Source organism: Macrobrachium rosenbergii, chromosome 1, assembly GCF_040412425.1.
Source record: "Macrobrachium rosenbergii isolate ZJJX-2024 chromosome 1, ASM4041242v1, whole genome shotgun sequence".
Lineage (NCBI taxonomy): Eukaryota > Metazoa > Arthropoda > Malacostraca > Decapoda > Palaemonidae > Macrobrachium > Macrobrachium rosenbergii.
The window spans coordinates 12090871-12105870 of NC_089741.1; the positions used below are offsets into that span (position 1 = coordinate 12090871).

Below are 15000 nucleotides of genomic sequence, written 5' to 3' on the forward strand. Positions count from 1 at the left end.
ACTCGTAAATGCTGTGAACAGTGACGTTTCTGGTTTCTCCACTTGGGATTAAACTTTGTCCCAAGTGACGTTCACTTGATATAGATTGTTGTACCGTTCTGTCTGAAACGAACGTGTGATTGTCTTCTCCGTTTCTTTTGCTATGTCTCCCCCTCTTATGGTTTACTATGCTTGTTTTCCTACTTTTCTCAACACTTACAGGGATTACTTGTTCTGTTACAGTTTTTATCTGGCTACCAGGAGCATTTAAGTGATAGGCGAAATTACGTTCATTTTTTTTAGATTTAATGTCTTTCCTAGGATGTACTTCATGGGAACCAAATATGCTGTCTGCATGATAACCGCTAGTTTTCCAAGGTGTGTTTACTTCTGCAGGGTGCCTTTCATTCGTAATGACCTTGTCTTTATTTTCGTTACTCTCCCAGTCTTTCTTATGTAAACTGAGTTCTACGGACTGTCTTTGATTGGTAAAAGAGTTTGCTACTGCTGAACCAAACGTGTCATCGTTAAAAAGGCGCATTTTCTTAGAAGCTGGAATCTCCTTAAAATCCCTCATCCGCTTCTTCGCCTGGTGGCTGGACGTTAAGATATTATATCGGTCTTTCTTTCTACTCGTGTTGAATTCTAAGCCAGTCTGAGAACTCGGGTGTAATAAATACCAGGAACTTTTCTCATTCTTCTGATAACTTTGTTCTTCATTTTTCATATCATCAGGGTACCTGACTCTTCCCTGATCATTCTGGTATTCGAGTTGGTTTCCTAAATAGTACGAATGTGTTTTTGGGTTCCAGCTTTCTTGTCCGTCCTCCACTTTCACATTCAACCTCCAGAATCGTTTCCCGTGTGGAGGGTCTCGGTCCAGCGCCTGTAAAGCAATAGGAGTAAAATTCTTCACACGATAGCTGTGATGGCAATGATAATAATAGTGCTATATTAGTAGTACATGACTAACTGTAATACTGATATAAATACTGTCAGTGTCAGCAACCTTTTACTAAAATTATGAAATAATTATATTTTTTAATAATAATAATAATAATAATAATAATAATAATAATAATAATAATAATAATAATAATAATAATAATAATAATAATAATAATGAGAGCATGACTGAGCATGTTTGAATGCTTGTTTATACATGATGAATATACGGTAATGAAACAAACCCAAAGTGCCTGCATACAACAAGTTGCTTAGCTGTGAGAACGCAGGTTCAGAATCTTTTCAGGGTGGATGTTTACTAGGAAAAAAGGGAAATGTTATCATCAAGTTGGAAAGACCCATTCGTTTTTATTGATTTTAAAAAAGAGGGGTAAGTATTTTATTTGAACCTAGATTGAAGGTCGTGAAATACTGGTATACAAATATTGATTATAGTATTTTGTGATGATAGGATAGTGTAGAGAGAATATAAAAAGTTCTGCTGGAGGTAAGGTATATAGCTAGAAGATCTTAGAGTAAAACAAAGTAGAGTAAAGCCTATGAAAATCAAGGTTAAGGTGACCTCATACCCAATATACAGTTTCATTTTATGGGCTCCTCTTGAAACCTAAGCTGTGGAAAGTTCTGATGCTGGAACTTCCTTCATTGTCAGTGGATGAAATTTTAGCCTGCTGTTTCGTTCATTTCTGGTATTACCCTCTACATGATACAAAATTTTGATAAGAGATTTAGAAAATGGCAGACTTAATCCTCACTGTCATCAACATTAACATTAGTTGTTTAATGGAAATATATGTGGAATTATTCAGTATGAAAATACAGAGGTGTATGAAAACACTATATACATGTTGCAACCATTTATTATTTATATAAGGCATATGCAAGTATAGCAATGCGACGTTGGTGGCACATAGATAGCCGTTGACCTGAGATGGATGGGAAAATGCTTATTCCCTTGTGTTTTGGGCATCATTGAACTCCCGCCTGTATCGAGTTTGGTGGACGTGTCTGCTGGATCGCCTACCTGAGAAGAGGCCTTAGGGTTAACTGGTCAATAACATCCGATTTCCAGTCTCCTGACAGGTTCTTATTTTTGGTTTGACTGATTATGGCAGGTTCTAGAATCTTCCTTTTGTATGGTCAGCTACTTTTGAAAACAAGCTCAGCCCAACTCCAATTTATGGTATGGCCTTAATCATTAATATGTATGAAAATCCCTGAACTCTTTGAAGCATATCATACTGATCTTTGTTGCTCTATTAATCTCTGTAAGTGGATCTATCTGTCACCCCAATGTAACTTTCAATACAGTAACTGCAAGGTATCTTGCAAAACAAAGGGAATAAACTATTTTCCTTTCATCTTGGACCAATGGTCATCAACATATAATCAACGCCATATTGCCACACTTGCCTATGCCTTATAAACATTCTTGACATATATCATTTGTCCATATTTCACCAATGAGCAGGGTTCTAGAAGTATCCGAAATATATAGTTGCAACGTGTATACAGTGTTTTTATGGTCCTGTTCATCTTCATAGTGTACTATTGGATTACAGTAGAAGACATTCATATTCAGTATGCTTTCATGCTCTTGTTCTGATATTTTTTGTAATTTCTACTAGTTATCTTCATACCATCTTCGTATCAACTATTTCTCTGACGAACTGCCTTTTGCCCCTTCTAATCGACCATCTCAGTCCGTCAGTGGGAGTGCACAGGTGGGGCCAAGGTATTTTTTGGTGGGGCCAAAGAAAATTACACAAAACTAATGCATCAATTCTGTAATTAGTAAAACATACTATCCTCGAATGTATACATCCATGTGAATGAAGGAAAGTGATTAGTAAGCCTGCATTTAAAATTAAAGAGCTCAATTTTCAATTAATTATCAAGTCTTACAATATGCAAATGTATCAAATACTGTAAGGGTTAAAGTTTAGTTACAAGGGGAATTTCAAAGAAGCCACTGTTACAATGTTACCTTTCTAGTTCGAGTCAAAGAAGAATTTTAGTATTTAGCAGTTACGCCAATTTCTTTTCTTAAGTGCTCGCGTCCCTGCTTTACAAAGCTTCGCACTGTTTATGGACAAAATTCTCTAAATTAATAGTAATTCCACTCAGTCGTGTAAGGCCTGCCCTTCCACGTCAAAACGGATTCTTTCCTTCCTCTCTACAATATTTGCAATTGCTCATTTTGAGCATGAAAAATCCATTACATTTATATTCTGGAAACCTAAATATTTCCTGTAACAATTCCGCATTCTTTGCTCTGCTTCTTGGCATCATAACGTTGGTTTTACATCAACTGGTTTTTAGTTCTCTGTCCTTCATTCTATTCATGCAAGTTATAAAAATGTCTACGACCTCTTCCTCTTGGCTCAGAAGATAACATTAGGTCACTTGCAGACAGCAGCTCTCTGAAGTTTCTCTTTCCACAATCCTTTTTGCACTTTCCTGTATCAAATTGGACACAGTAAAAGGCTGTATTTTTAATTAAAATCTTTATAAAATTCCTGCTATGATCTTCAGTTAAGGTCTAATGTTATGATACAATAATTACACTAGCCCACTGTAATGAGCAATTTTTTAGACAAACGTTTGGACATCCTTATCCTTATTTATATTAGGATAAAAATGATGAGTTGTTTATTTTCATGGCTCACCATAGGTGGTATTGAGGTATGAGCGTTCCAACTTTTGCTTGATTTTCTACGGTGTTTTCAATCCTTCAAGCGAGCCCTATAAAATTCTAAAACTTTGCAATTGTCTAAGTATTCTGTGAAAATGATGACAATAACATCGTACTATCATCGCTCAGAAGAGGGAAGATGAATGGAAACGAATAATTTCCGTAAAAAAAAAAAAAAAAAAAAAAAAAAAAAAAAAAAAAAAAAAAAGGGAATGGACACAGACATCAATGACGGGAAGTAAGTACGGTAATACTACCTTGAGTTGAATAAGGTCCCCGGTTTTAGAGTTGATCGAAAAATAAGCGTCTCCAGGTAGATAACCATCGATTCCATCTCCGCTTATGGAGTAACGTAGATTCAGTTGGTCCATTTGATCTGGATCCTTGGCTTCTACCTACAAAAATTAAGAAACGTTTTTTACATTCTTTATGTTAGAGCGAGGACTAATAAAAATACCAAGACACAAATGACTGCATTTATACAGCATTCAGTATATAAGAGTTTATGTGTAATTGTCTAAGAGGTAATGGCTTTGGCATTAAAAAAGCATATTGAAAATAAATATTCAATGTATTTAAAAAAAAATGGAAGCACTTCTGTTAGCTAAGCGCAGTGCAGTTTGTATTCTGGAATAATGACTCGTCTAACTCAAGAGCATTTTAAGGACATTCCCACTTCCACACGCACACGAACTTTGTCAATACAGTTTCAAATATTACCCAGGGGACAACATGAGTCATAAGCCAACAAATTTTGTCGAAAAAAAAAAGAAGAAAAATTTATGAATACCGGCCATTACATCCCACTAAAACTCGAAGTTGTAAAGAGAAAGAACGATATACAGAATGCACACAGAGCTTACTTCGTAGTACCTCACCTTAAGGAGAGAAGCTGGGAGGTGTCTGTCGTCCTCTTCAATAACTGTGACGTGAGGGTCAGGGTTGATAAAGATTGGGCTGTTATCATTGACGTCTGTGACAGTCACCTCCACTACAGCTTGGACCACCTGACCTCCTCCTTCTCCAGTTACGACAATTTCGTGCTATTAAAAGAGAAGAGAGAAATGGTCTTCACATGAAGGTAGTTACTCTTGTCTCTTGAAGTTTCGGTGGATGGATGGTTACAAGAAACAAAGACGACTGGTCTATTACACTTTTAAAACACAGACTGAGAAAAACTTGTCATGAAACACTACTGTAGATGGAAATTCTGTATTTTCTTTTAAAGCTACTTCCTCCTGGAAAAACAAGGATAAAAGCATTAAAAGCACTCTTCTGAACGAGAAGACCCAAATTCCTTTGAAGTACAATATGAACTGAGACTAAGGAATGTGGACATCTTGGATTTTCCGAACGTTTCATATGGGTAGTCTGTTGCTCTTAACAACCCAATGTAAATACTGAAATTTTAGAGAGAGAAAAAAATGATGATACTTTCTTTTAGAGCCTTGATGCATTACCTCAGAAGAACCGAAAATTAAATCAGTTATTAGAACATCCATTCAAGATTGTCGTTAACTGTTCAGTACGTTGTTTATCATGGAACACTCGCCCCCCACAAAAAGAAAGAATAATTGGTTTCTGAGGAGAGTCCATACGGTACATTAGTTTCAACAGGAAAGAGAGAGAGAGAGAGAGAGAGCAAAGTATATTAGGAAAGAACGAATTCCGTATATTTTCCAAGGCTCCAGTTACCATTCTTGGGAAATATTAGCAAATGTAAATTTTCCGAAATCAGCTTGTTTGAAAGACTAAACTAAAGGTGTTGAGCTTTATTGCACAGCTATTTACTGGTCCTCAGAGGCATTGGAAGTAAGAAAAATCATGGTTTAAATCTGCAGATGGCACATTTTCTTCCTGAACGTTTATTCATGCCAACATTTTTGGTGACACATAAGACACACGCACGCACACACACACACACACACACACACACACACACACACACACACACACATATATATATATATATATATATATATATATATATATATATATATATATATATATATATATATATATATATATGCTGTTTGGGCATATTGTCTCTTATACAAAATCTATTGAAGTTAATGGCATTGCTCGCAGATACTGTCTTCTTATGAAGACTGAATCAGTATACTTTTTCATTTTCTCTTCAGGCAAACTTCTTTGAAATAAGGAAAAATGATTCAAGATTCACTCCATACACTTTTTCTAGTGTTTTCTAGTCGACAGACTGTTTCCCCACTTCTCTGCAAATCTTCAGGTCTGGATTACAAATTGACATACAATGTTTTTATTACTGCACGCACACTTGTGAATTTTAAACCTGACATCATTGGGTGCTGAATTTCTATTGATCAGCTGGTCTCATTCTCTCACTGCTGGTCTGGGCAGCAGTATGTGCATTCTTGGTGCTCTGTAGGATGTGCCCTGTGCTGTGGCTTGCAGCAAAGGGCATGAGCGCTAGTGTGATTCCTTTCCCTGGCTGATAGTTTTAATTTGTTTCATTGTCAGTGGTCGTGTCCAGGATTGTCCTGTTCATCATGTCTCCCTTAAGACTCACAGATGTCCTATGGGATCCTTAGAGAAGGGAGAATGAAGTCTGTGTTCCTCTATATTTATCACAGGCCATTGTTGATTTATAATCACAACTTCAGCCATTTGCAATATGTGGAACCATGCTTCTTTGTGCACAATCTCTGTGCTTTCTAATATATATGTATATATATATATATATATATATATATATATATATATATATATATATATATATATATATATATATATACATATATATATATACATATATATATATATATATATATATATATATATATATATATATATATATATATATATATATACATATATATATATATATATATATATATATATATATATATATATATATATATATATATATATATATATATATATATATATATATATATATATATATATATATATATATATATATATATATATATATATATATATATATATATATATATATATATATATATATATATATATATATATATATATATATATATATATATATATATATATAAGACATACAATGTGCCCTCAATATACATGGATTTACTTTCCACAGTTTTACTCTTGCAAGATTATGCAGAAAAATTTAAACAGGAAAAGATTTTAAATGAAATTCTAATTGTGCACACCATGCCAACAAGTGAAACCTTGATCCAAATGAAGTGTCAAATGATGCTAGAACCTATGCCTTCCCCTTTGTTCTGCCTAACATCTACCTATTGATCTCCCTTTGCCTCCCAGAGTGCATAATGCTGCACTCCTCACTCAGTCCATGTGCAGCCTTATCCCCTCTCCCACTGTGCATCTTCTGTGCAGTCTTTGCACTCAGTTGTTTCTTTGTTCAAAAGAATTGTTGATTAAACTGCACAATGACCACAATGCATGCTAGAAGGGTTAGTGGTACTGGGTGCAAGCTCTAGATGGTCTGCGATGTGCCTAATTTGGCTAAAATAGTTAAAGTGCATAATATGATTGAAAGAGATCATTTATCTTTTGCTGAGATTTGCTACTGCTCCCGGGAGTGCAAAAGTGAGTTCTACAGTGTGTGGTAAAGTGTTAGTAAAAAGCTGAAAAGGTGCTAAGCATGTGAATTGAGAACATGAAAAAGAAGAGGATTCCTATTGTTGAAAATATTTTAAGACAAAAAGCCTTATCCCACAAGATTGGGATAGAAAGGAAGCCAGATCATTTGCAGCCAGTAAATGATGATTACACAGATTTAAAGATCAGTTTAACCTGAAAACATAAAGTTACAGAAGCTGTATCTGCCAACAGTGAGGTAGTCAACATGTTTTCTGCAGAGCTTAAAAAAAAAGACATTAAAGATGAAGGCAACAATCCCAGACAAGTCTTCAGTTGTGATGAAAATGAGCTGTTCTGGAAGAAAATGACCAGCAGGATCTGTATTCACAGGGCTTTAAAGCATGGAAGGACAAGACTATGGTGCTATGTGGCAATGTGGCTGGCCATATGATAAAGCATGAAATTGTTTACCATGCAAAAAGTCCCTGTGCTCTGAAGAACAAAGACAAGAGGCTTCTTCATGTTTACTGACAACAGAATAGCAAGGTATGGGTCACTGAAATGCCCTTTATGCAGTGGTTCCATAAATGTTTGATCCCCACAATAAAAGGCTATTTAGAAAAGGAAGGCTTGCCTGTTAAAGCTCTTTTGATAATAGATAATGCTCCAGACCATTCTCAATCCATCCCTGTTGAGCACCCTGGTGTGCAAGTCATGTTGAATCCTCTCAACTAAGGCCTCATTTGCTGTGTCAAGGCTGCCTAAACTTGGCAAGTCTTTGACAGGATCCACTCAGCTATTGATGCCAACCCCAATATGAATGTCATGGGCTGCAGGAAAGCAGTTACTATTGCAGATAGAGTAACGTTTGTCCGTTGAGCAATGGATTAATTGAAACCAGGAATGGTGAATGTTTGCTGAGAAGAGTCTGTGGAGTAAGGTTTGAATAACTTCAAGGGATTCCCTTCCATTGACAGGGAGGTACAGAGAATCATCAATTTGGCAAGACAAGTTAATGGCAATGGAAAGGAGAAGATGACTAATGGCAATGTCACTGAGCATCTCTAAGAGGATGCTGATGTGACAGTTGAGGAACTGGGAAATATAATTATATCATCTGCATCAGAAGATGAAGATGAGTCAGGAAGTCCTGAACCTTCAAAGTGGACATTGGAGAAGATGAGTGAAGTGTTCAGCTTAAATCACACAGTAAAAGACAGAATCAAAGATTATGGTCCTTCCAAGAATGGAGCATCAAAGCCACCCATATGATATCTGAGGCAATATTGCAGGTGTATGACGAACTCAACAGGCAAAGGAAACAACTGCCAGTCACAATGCTCTTTCAGAGCTAGGAAAGGAATAAACAGGGTCCGCTCTTGACAATCCTCAGCCTTCCACTTCATCAGCCTCTGACATCATGTAACTGTCACCATCCTCTTCCCTCAGGTCTCCTCTGCCTACAAGATCTGAGGATAACCCTGATGACACTTCTGCCGTTTCATCAGAAGATCAATAGCTTGAATGCAGTGCCAACACCATCATTCATCTTCAATTATGTAGGCACTGTACATTACCACTATCATTGTCATCATCACTGTCATCATCATCATTATGGCCAGAGCACCATAGCATACAGGAAGCAGCAATTGGTCTGTAACCAGATTTTTTTTTATTTAGACAGGGCATAACCCCATCTCTTCATTCTCTCCACCTATAGTCCTGAAGGGAAGTAATGGAGAAACCCTCAAGCCCCAGGTCTAGCACTGCTGGTTTCTGGGTCTTTACCATGAATTCCAGCCCAAAGATGAACAACAACAATCTACCCTTTTATGTGAGAAATTGATTTGGCAGGCCATGTAACTCACCCACTCTTTTGGCTGATGTTCGTGTGGAGGTCCCCTCATGCTCTCCAACACCCTTGCAAGGTCCCACCTGGATGACCTCACTACTCTCGGTGGGCACATATTCTGATCAACATGAATATATGGATGTCTCCCACAACTCTGATAAGATGATTCCCCTTGGCTTTAATATCTGAGTAAGAGTTGCCAAGACTAACAGGAATTTCTCGCATATCAAGTACACCAGGATGTCTGCTATTCATTGAAGAGAGATTTTGAGTGGAGAACAGCCTCACTGATGGCACCAGTCACAGTAGATGGCTCACTTGTGGAGGATGGGTGGAGAGTGCCTGCCATCTTTTGCAGTTGCTCTAGAAAAACCTCTATCATAACAATTGCTAGGTAGCCTCCAACTGTGTGGGTGGAGGAGTCCACTACCTGGTTTTACCTCTGGACATGGGATTGTTCTAGGAGTGTTGGCCAGTCTAGAAAGATACCTTGGGATCTCCACTGGTAAAGCCATCAAGTCTGCACACTTTGGTATTCAGCCACCAGCAGCTACCAACCTCATTAGCAGGCCTGGGGTCGTGAACACTCTGGCTGTATGGGGGGAAGGCATACACAACCATGTTTCCCCATGGGTGTTGGAATATGCCCTTCATTTATTGTTTTTTTGTTCTGGGGTCAAGGAACAAAAGATTGCCAGGCTTATGTTCAGCCTTGCAGCGAACAGGTGTATCATTGGTTTGCCTCACACTGTGGATAAATTTTCTGCCACTTTGTGTTGAAGGAACCATTCCATTCTCACTACTTGTGCCCTCCTTCTCAACTGGTCCGCTAGTATATTTCCTTTTCCTAGGATGTATCTGGGAGTCAAGTCAACTATGTTTGCCTCTGCCCAACCATGCATCCTCATGGCCATGAAGCACAGGTTAGGGGAGGTGGTGCCCCATTGTTCACTGATGTAGGCCACTATGGTAGCGTTAACGCTCATTACAACCACCAGATGTTTCCTCCATACTGCGGTCCCTTCCAGGATGTTGATGTGTCCCCTTGCAGTCTCTTCCTCCCAGGTCCCTGAAACAAACTGTTTAGGTGTGCTCCCCATTCTTTCTGTGATACATCTGAAAATACTAAATGTTCTTGGGGGTGGTGCAGAACCTTTGGCCCAGCTACTTCTCTGGTGCAGCCCAGTGCCATTTTAGTTGCCACTGTAAGGACTGCATGTGGCTCCTTCCCATTGGTACAAGTTTCACTAGGACCAAGAGGCAGACCAAGATCACCTGCCATTGTCAATCTGGTTGTGCCTCTTACCAAGAATTCCTGTGCCACTGTCCTCAGGTTGTCTATTCTGGCAAGTGTGGGGTAAGCCTTTAATCCAAACATGCCTTTTAGCATCCCGATTTCTTATAACTTATCTCTACACTTGGCTCTTGACACACTTTCAGTAGCTGGTACCTGTATCTTATTAACCTGTGTCTTGATAAGGCTAAGATCATCCAATCATCTGGATACCTCTGCAGCTATATACCCTTGGGGTGTGCTCAGGGGACCAGTGGGAAGACCCACGTGAATACCATTGGGGTGGTCATCAATCTTGAGTAGAGGCCCTTGAATTGGAAGGTTGTCTATTGAGCCACAAAATGCAGATACTTCTGGAAATTGTGGTGGATCTAGATGTAAAAGTAGGCATCCTGCAGACTTATTGAGATCACGTAATCACCCTGCCTGAAGTAGTCCAACACTGACTGGGCCATTTCCTCAGTGAGTGACGACATATGAAGGATGTAGTTGTTCAGTGCTGACAAGTTTGTAACTGGCTTCATTCCCACTGTGGCCTTCTCACTAGGAAGAGGCAGTTGTAAAAACCAGGAGAAGGAGTCCGCATGATCTAAACCACCACTTTCTTGAACAATGTTTGGAACTTTTTCAAAAAGAGCAATGCTTTTGGCAGAGTTGGCTTTATAGGCCAGGAAGGTGATTGGTACTGGGGAGGCGGGGGTTGCATCTCTGGTCCTTGAATGGAAGATGGTATCCCATTCTCAGGACTGATATCACCTGTTCCTCTGTCCTGCAACTCTGCCTTGTCTCTCATTGCTCTGCCAGGCACCCCCAACCAAGGCAGACTAGGTGGGGGTGCTGCTGTCTTGCCTTGAGCCTCCTCTTTTCCCTGCTCTGCTTCTCTTCCTAGGTGGGGTAATTTAAGAGGAATGAAAATGTTGTAGGTCCTCTGCCTTCTTAATGAATGACTACCTCTGTTTACCCAGTTTGTGTTGGGGTCCTGAGTCCCACTCAGGGCCCCAACTACCCTAGCTCTGCTTCGAGGTGGTTTCCTGAGAGATGAGGCCATCCCTGGAGTCCTCTCAACACATGCTGATGACCTTCTCCATTACCGTGAGGAAATAAGTAGGTAGTCAGGTCCACAATGGCTCTGCTCCTCACGCTCAACCAACTAATGAAAGAACTGGCCCATCACCAGCACCAGAAACGCGTCCCTCCTTCTCAGGACAAGATTCACTCACATGTGGGAAATCTGATAGGTAAGGAAGGTCAGAGCCTTCCTTGTCAGTGACAAGTTCCTGACTCTGAGCCACTCCATGGGAGGCAATTTATCTTTGACCATCTCGGGGACGGTGCCCTAGCACTGGTCCATCCATGAGACACTTTGTATAGCTACCATCACCAGGAACTCTATGTTACACGTCTCTGTGTGGCTGAACCAGAGGCTCTGTTCTCTGAATCAGTCGAGGGGCATATTGCTGCATAGCCTACAAATTGCTGGGTCCAAGGTAAGCATAAAATGGGGATTACTCCTCTGGAATGTAGTCCCCCATTTGCCTTGGGGAAAGGATCTTCTCCGGCCAGTCAGCTACCTGGGAACTCACTGGTCCAGAGACCAACATGGTCACCTCAGCCAAAACACTGCAAAGCTATGAGCACAGCAACCTTAGCACTTGCCTTAACATAACAGCACCTGCAATCTGCTCTATCCATTAGAAGGACAGCATATCCAACACCAGTCACCTCCACGATGGCTTGTACCTCATGAATGAGGTTGATGACTTCCTTGAAGCATTGCTCAGAGTCTGGGGGAGGGTCATGCTGAAGTATTTTGGTGTGCAGAGTGGCGTGACTCCACCTTTGGAGTGGTTGAAAGTTGCCCCTCTCTTGAGCCATGAAGCGAAGAGGTTCCTGACCAAGTCTCTCAGTAAACAGAGCAGTATGACTCCACTTTTGGAGAGGAAGAGCATCACCTCTCTCTCGAGTCTCTCTTCTTATACAGGGACATCCTACTCCAACTGCTGTCTCTACTCTCCTGACAAGAGCAAAGAGATTGGTCCCTGCTGTGACTGTGTCTCTGACAATTCCTTGACAACTGATCTTCTCTGCAGTGTCTGTGTCTGTCTCTCTGGGGTGAAAACATCGATCACCTCATCTGTCTCGCCTTGCAATCCTTGTGTAACAGCAACAAGTATCTTCTGTGGTTGGGGAAGACGGGTAGGTGGGAGATGGAGTGGTCTCATCCAGCCCTCTTGTCCAAATGTGGGTCGATAGTACCTCCCCTTGTACCCCCTTGATGGAGACCTCTGCCACTTGTTCCTACCTTTTTGTTCTTTGAGAAGAGGAGAGGGTGGAGAAGAGGACAATTGAGGAGGTAAACATGATCATTTGGAGTGATCCCTCTCAAGTTGTCTGTCTGTTGTCAAGGTGAGGGGAGTGGGGATGTGGGAAGAGCTCTACCCCCCAAATCATTGGTGGAGTGATAGAGTTCTTTGCCTCCCCCTACTAAGAGGGGGTCATTTGTCTTACATGACTTGAAAAATTCTTTCATGTTCACCTTAAAGTCCTCATCAGACATTGGGTCTTTCATTCACAGGAACCACAGGAGTCATTAAAGCAACCATAGAGGAAGGGAGGAGGCTCAGGGCTCAGGGTGATCTCCCTACTGGAAGATGCTTCTTCCTTCTGATTCCTCCTCCTCTTCTCATATTTTAACTTTAACTTTAACTTCTCATACAGATTCCACTGGAGAGATGGCCAACCCACACACTAATCACACGTGGCTTTTCCTACAGGAAATACAAAAAGAATGAGGGTAGATGTCGATGGGTGACATAAACTTATTACAAGCCCTATCACGGTCTGAAAAGCGAAGAAGTCCGTGCTTCCCCCTCGTACTGAAGCACTATCAAAGGGCAAGCATGTGTCACACAAAGAAACAACAAAAATCACCCTTGTTGTCTCACTGCAAACCACTGGCACATACAAAATGTATTAATCTTAGGGCTATTTGGCATGATACATGTATAAGCACATTTAACACTGCCCAAAGCACTTTGAATACACGAAGCCGCCAGTACACAACAGCAACATGAGTGGAAGACAATGGGAAATGCAGGGTAGCACGCAGTGGGCATCATTCCCTAAGCCTACCGGTCAGCGCATATGCAGTAGGAGACTCCACGTATGAAGGGTGAGGCTGTATCCCCGCAGAAACAAGGATAATGCTAGTTCATCATTCGCAGTTCATTTAATGTACATTTAGTGCAACCAGCAGTACAGTAGGGTATACAGTATACGTAATCATAAGTTGTTCACTGGCGATCAGGTTAAAATGTTTTTCTTATTAATACCGTATTCAATGCAAACTAATGTATCCATGATTTCTTTAATGATTCTTTGCATTGTACAACCAATAAAGGTTATTTCAAGAGGTATATTGGGGTTTCTGTAGGTGTAAAGAGGTTTTCTGTATGATCGGAGAGAGAGAGAGAGAGAGAGAGAGAGAGAGAGAGAGAGAGAGAGAGAGAGAGAGAGAGAGAGTTATCCATTACTGTAGCTAGGATACTACATGCCGGTAATACACACACCACACACACACACACACACATGCGCACACACTTATTCCCCCCTCCCTCCCTCGTCTTTGCTCTTTTCGCATCTCTTTGTGTTTTGCCATAGGTTTCACTGCATAAAACGAGGAAAAAACAAAACATATGATAATGCTAGAACATTGCTCCCAGTCCAGGTTTATGCGTATTTAGTGCTCCGCGCTGTACAGGAGGGTACATACATAATTATAAATTATTGAAAATGTTCTGAATTTTTTTCCTATATATATTGTACTACTGCATTTGGATTACAGGAACTCTTATTTCAGACGTTTCTAATCTAAAGCACACTTGAGAATATCAAATGAGGCAACGGATGAGTCGAGTTTATTCTCTTTGAATAATTTAGTTTCCTCTTTATCTTGTGTATTTACCAGGTATCCTCTTTAAATATGCAATGAATTGTTATCATTAAAGTAAAAAAAAAAATTGTTTTCGGTATGATTTCAATTTCTGTTTTTATCTTTACAGAGAGAAGAAAATTAAAACGAAAAAAGTCCATAAATTTATTGAATAAATCAGTTTTAAAGCCTCTGTACCGAGGGCGTGTCCCGAAAAAAACTCTGATCTTTCCTGGTTAGTGATCCCCCAAGGGTTTTCAGGGGTGGTTATCAAGGACTAATATTTCTTGGGGGTCATTATCTTTATGATATTTACAGTCTTTTGTTTATGTTCCCACGGTAATCCCCAACTGGCTTGTACTAAACACACCGCAAAGGGGGACACATACCGGGTTAAAACTCTTGGGGGTCACTTTCTAGGAAAGATCTAAAAACTCTCGCACAGGAATTTCGCCAATTCCAAACTTCTCCCGGATCCTCGGAGGAACGGAAGTCTTCTCAAAGACCGCATCAGACTGAGATTCTTGTCTTGCTACCTCCTTCCAACGATCAAAATTATTCTCATCTCTGCTCCCTCTGATTCATCTTTCATCTCCTTTCTTTATGACTCATACCAAAAAACCATGATCTCTTTTCTCTTAAATAGACTGGTAATTGCCTCAGAATAAGTTAGAGATTTCAGTACGAAAACGTACTGACCACCGCCACCAGTAATA

At 39.9% G+C, this 15000-nt stretch overlaps 1 protein-coding gene across 1 annotated transcript in view; it reads right to left on the reverse strand.

Annotated features, from left to right (window-relative positions):
- Positions 1 to 15000, reverse strand: part of LOC136839489 (neural-cadherin-like) — a 198536-nt gene that overhangs the window by 157381 nt on the left and 26155 nt on the right. Inside the window, exons 3-5 of the mRNA XM_067105624.1 lie at positions 4519 to 4683; positions 3898 to 4035; positions 1 to 865 (exon numbers count right to left, since the gene is read on the reverse strand). The exon at positions 1 to 865 is cut by the window's left edge and continues 2007 nt beyond it. Of these exons, the coding sequence (XP_066961725.1) occupies positions 1 to 865; positions 3898 to 4035; positions 4519 to 4683 (1168 nt within the window). The remainder of the gene's footprint in view (positions 866 to 3897; positions 4036 to 4518; positions 4684 to 15000) is intronic.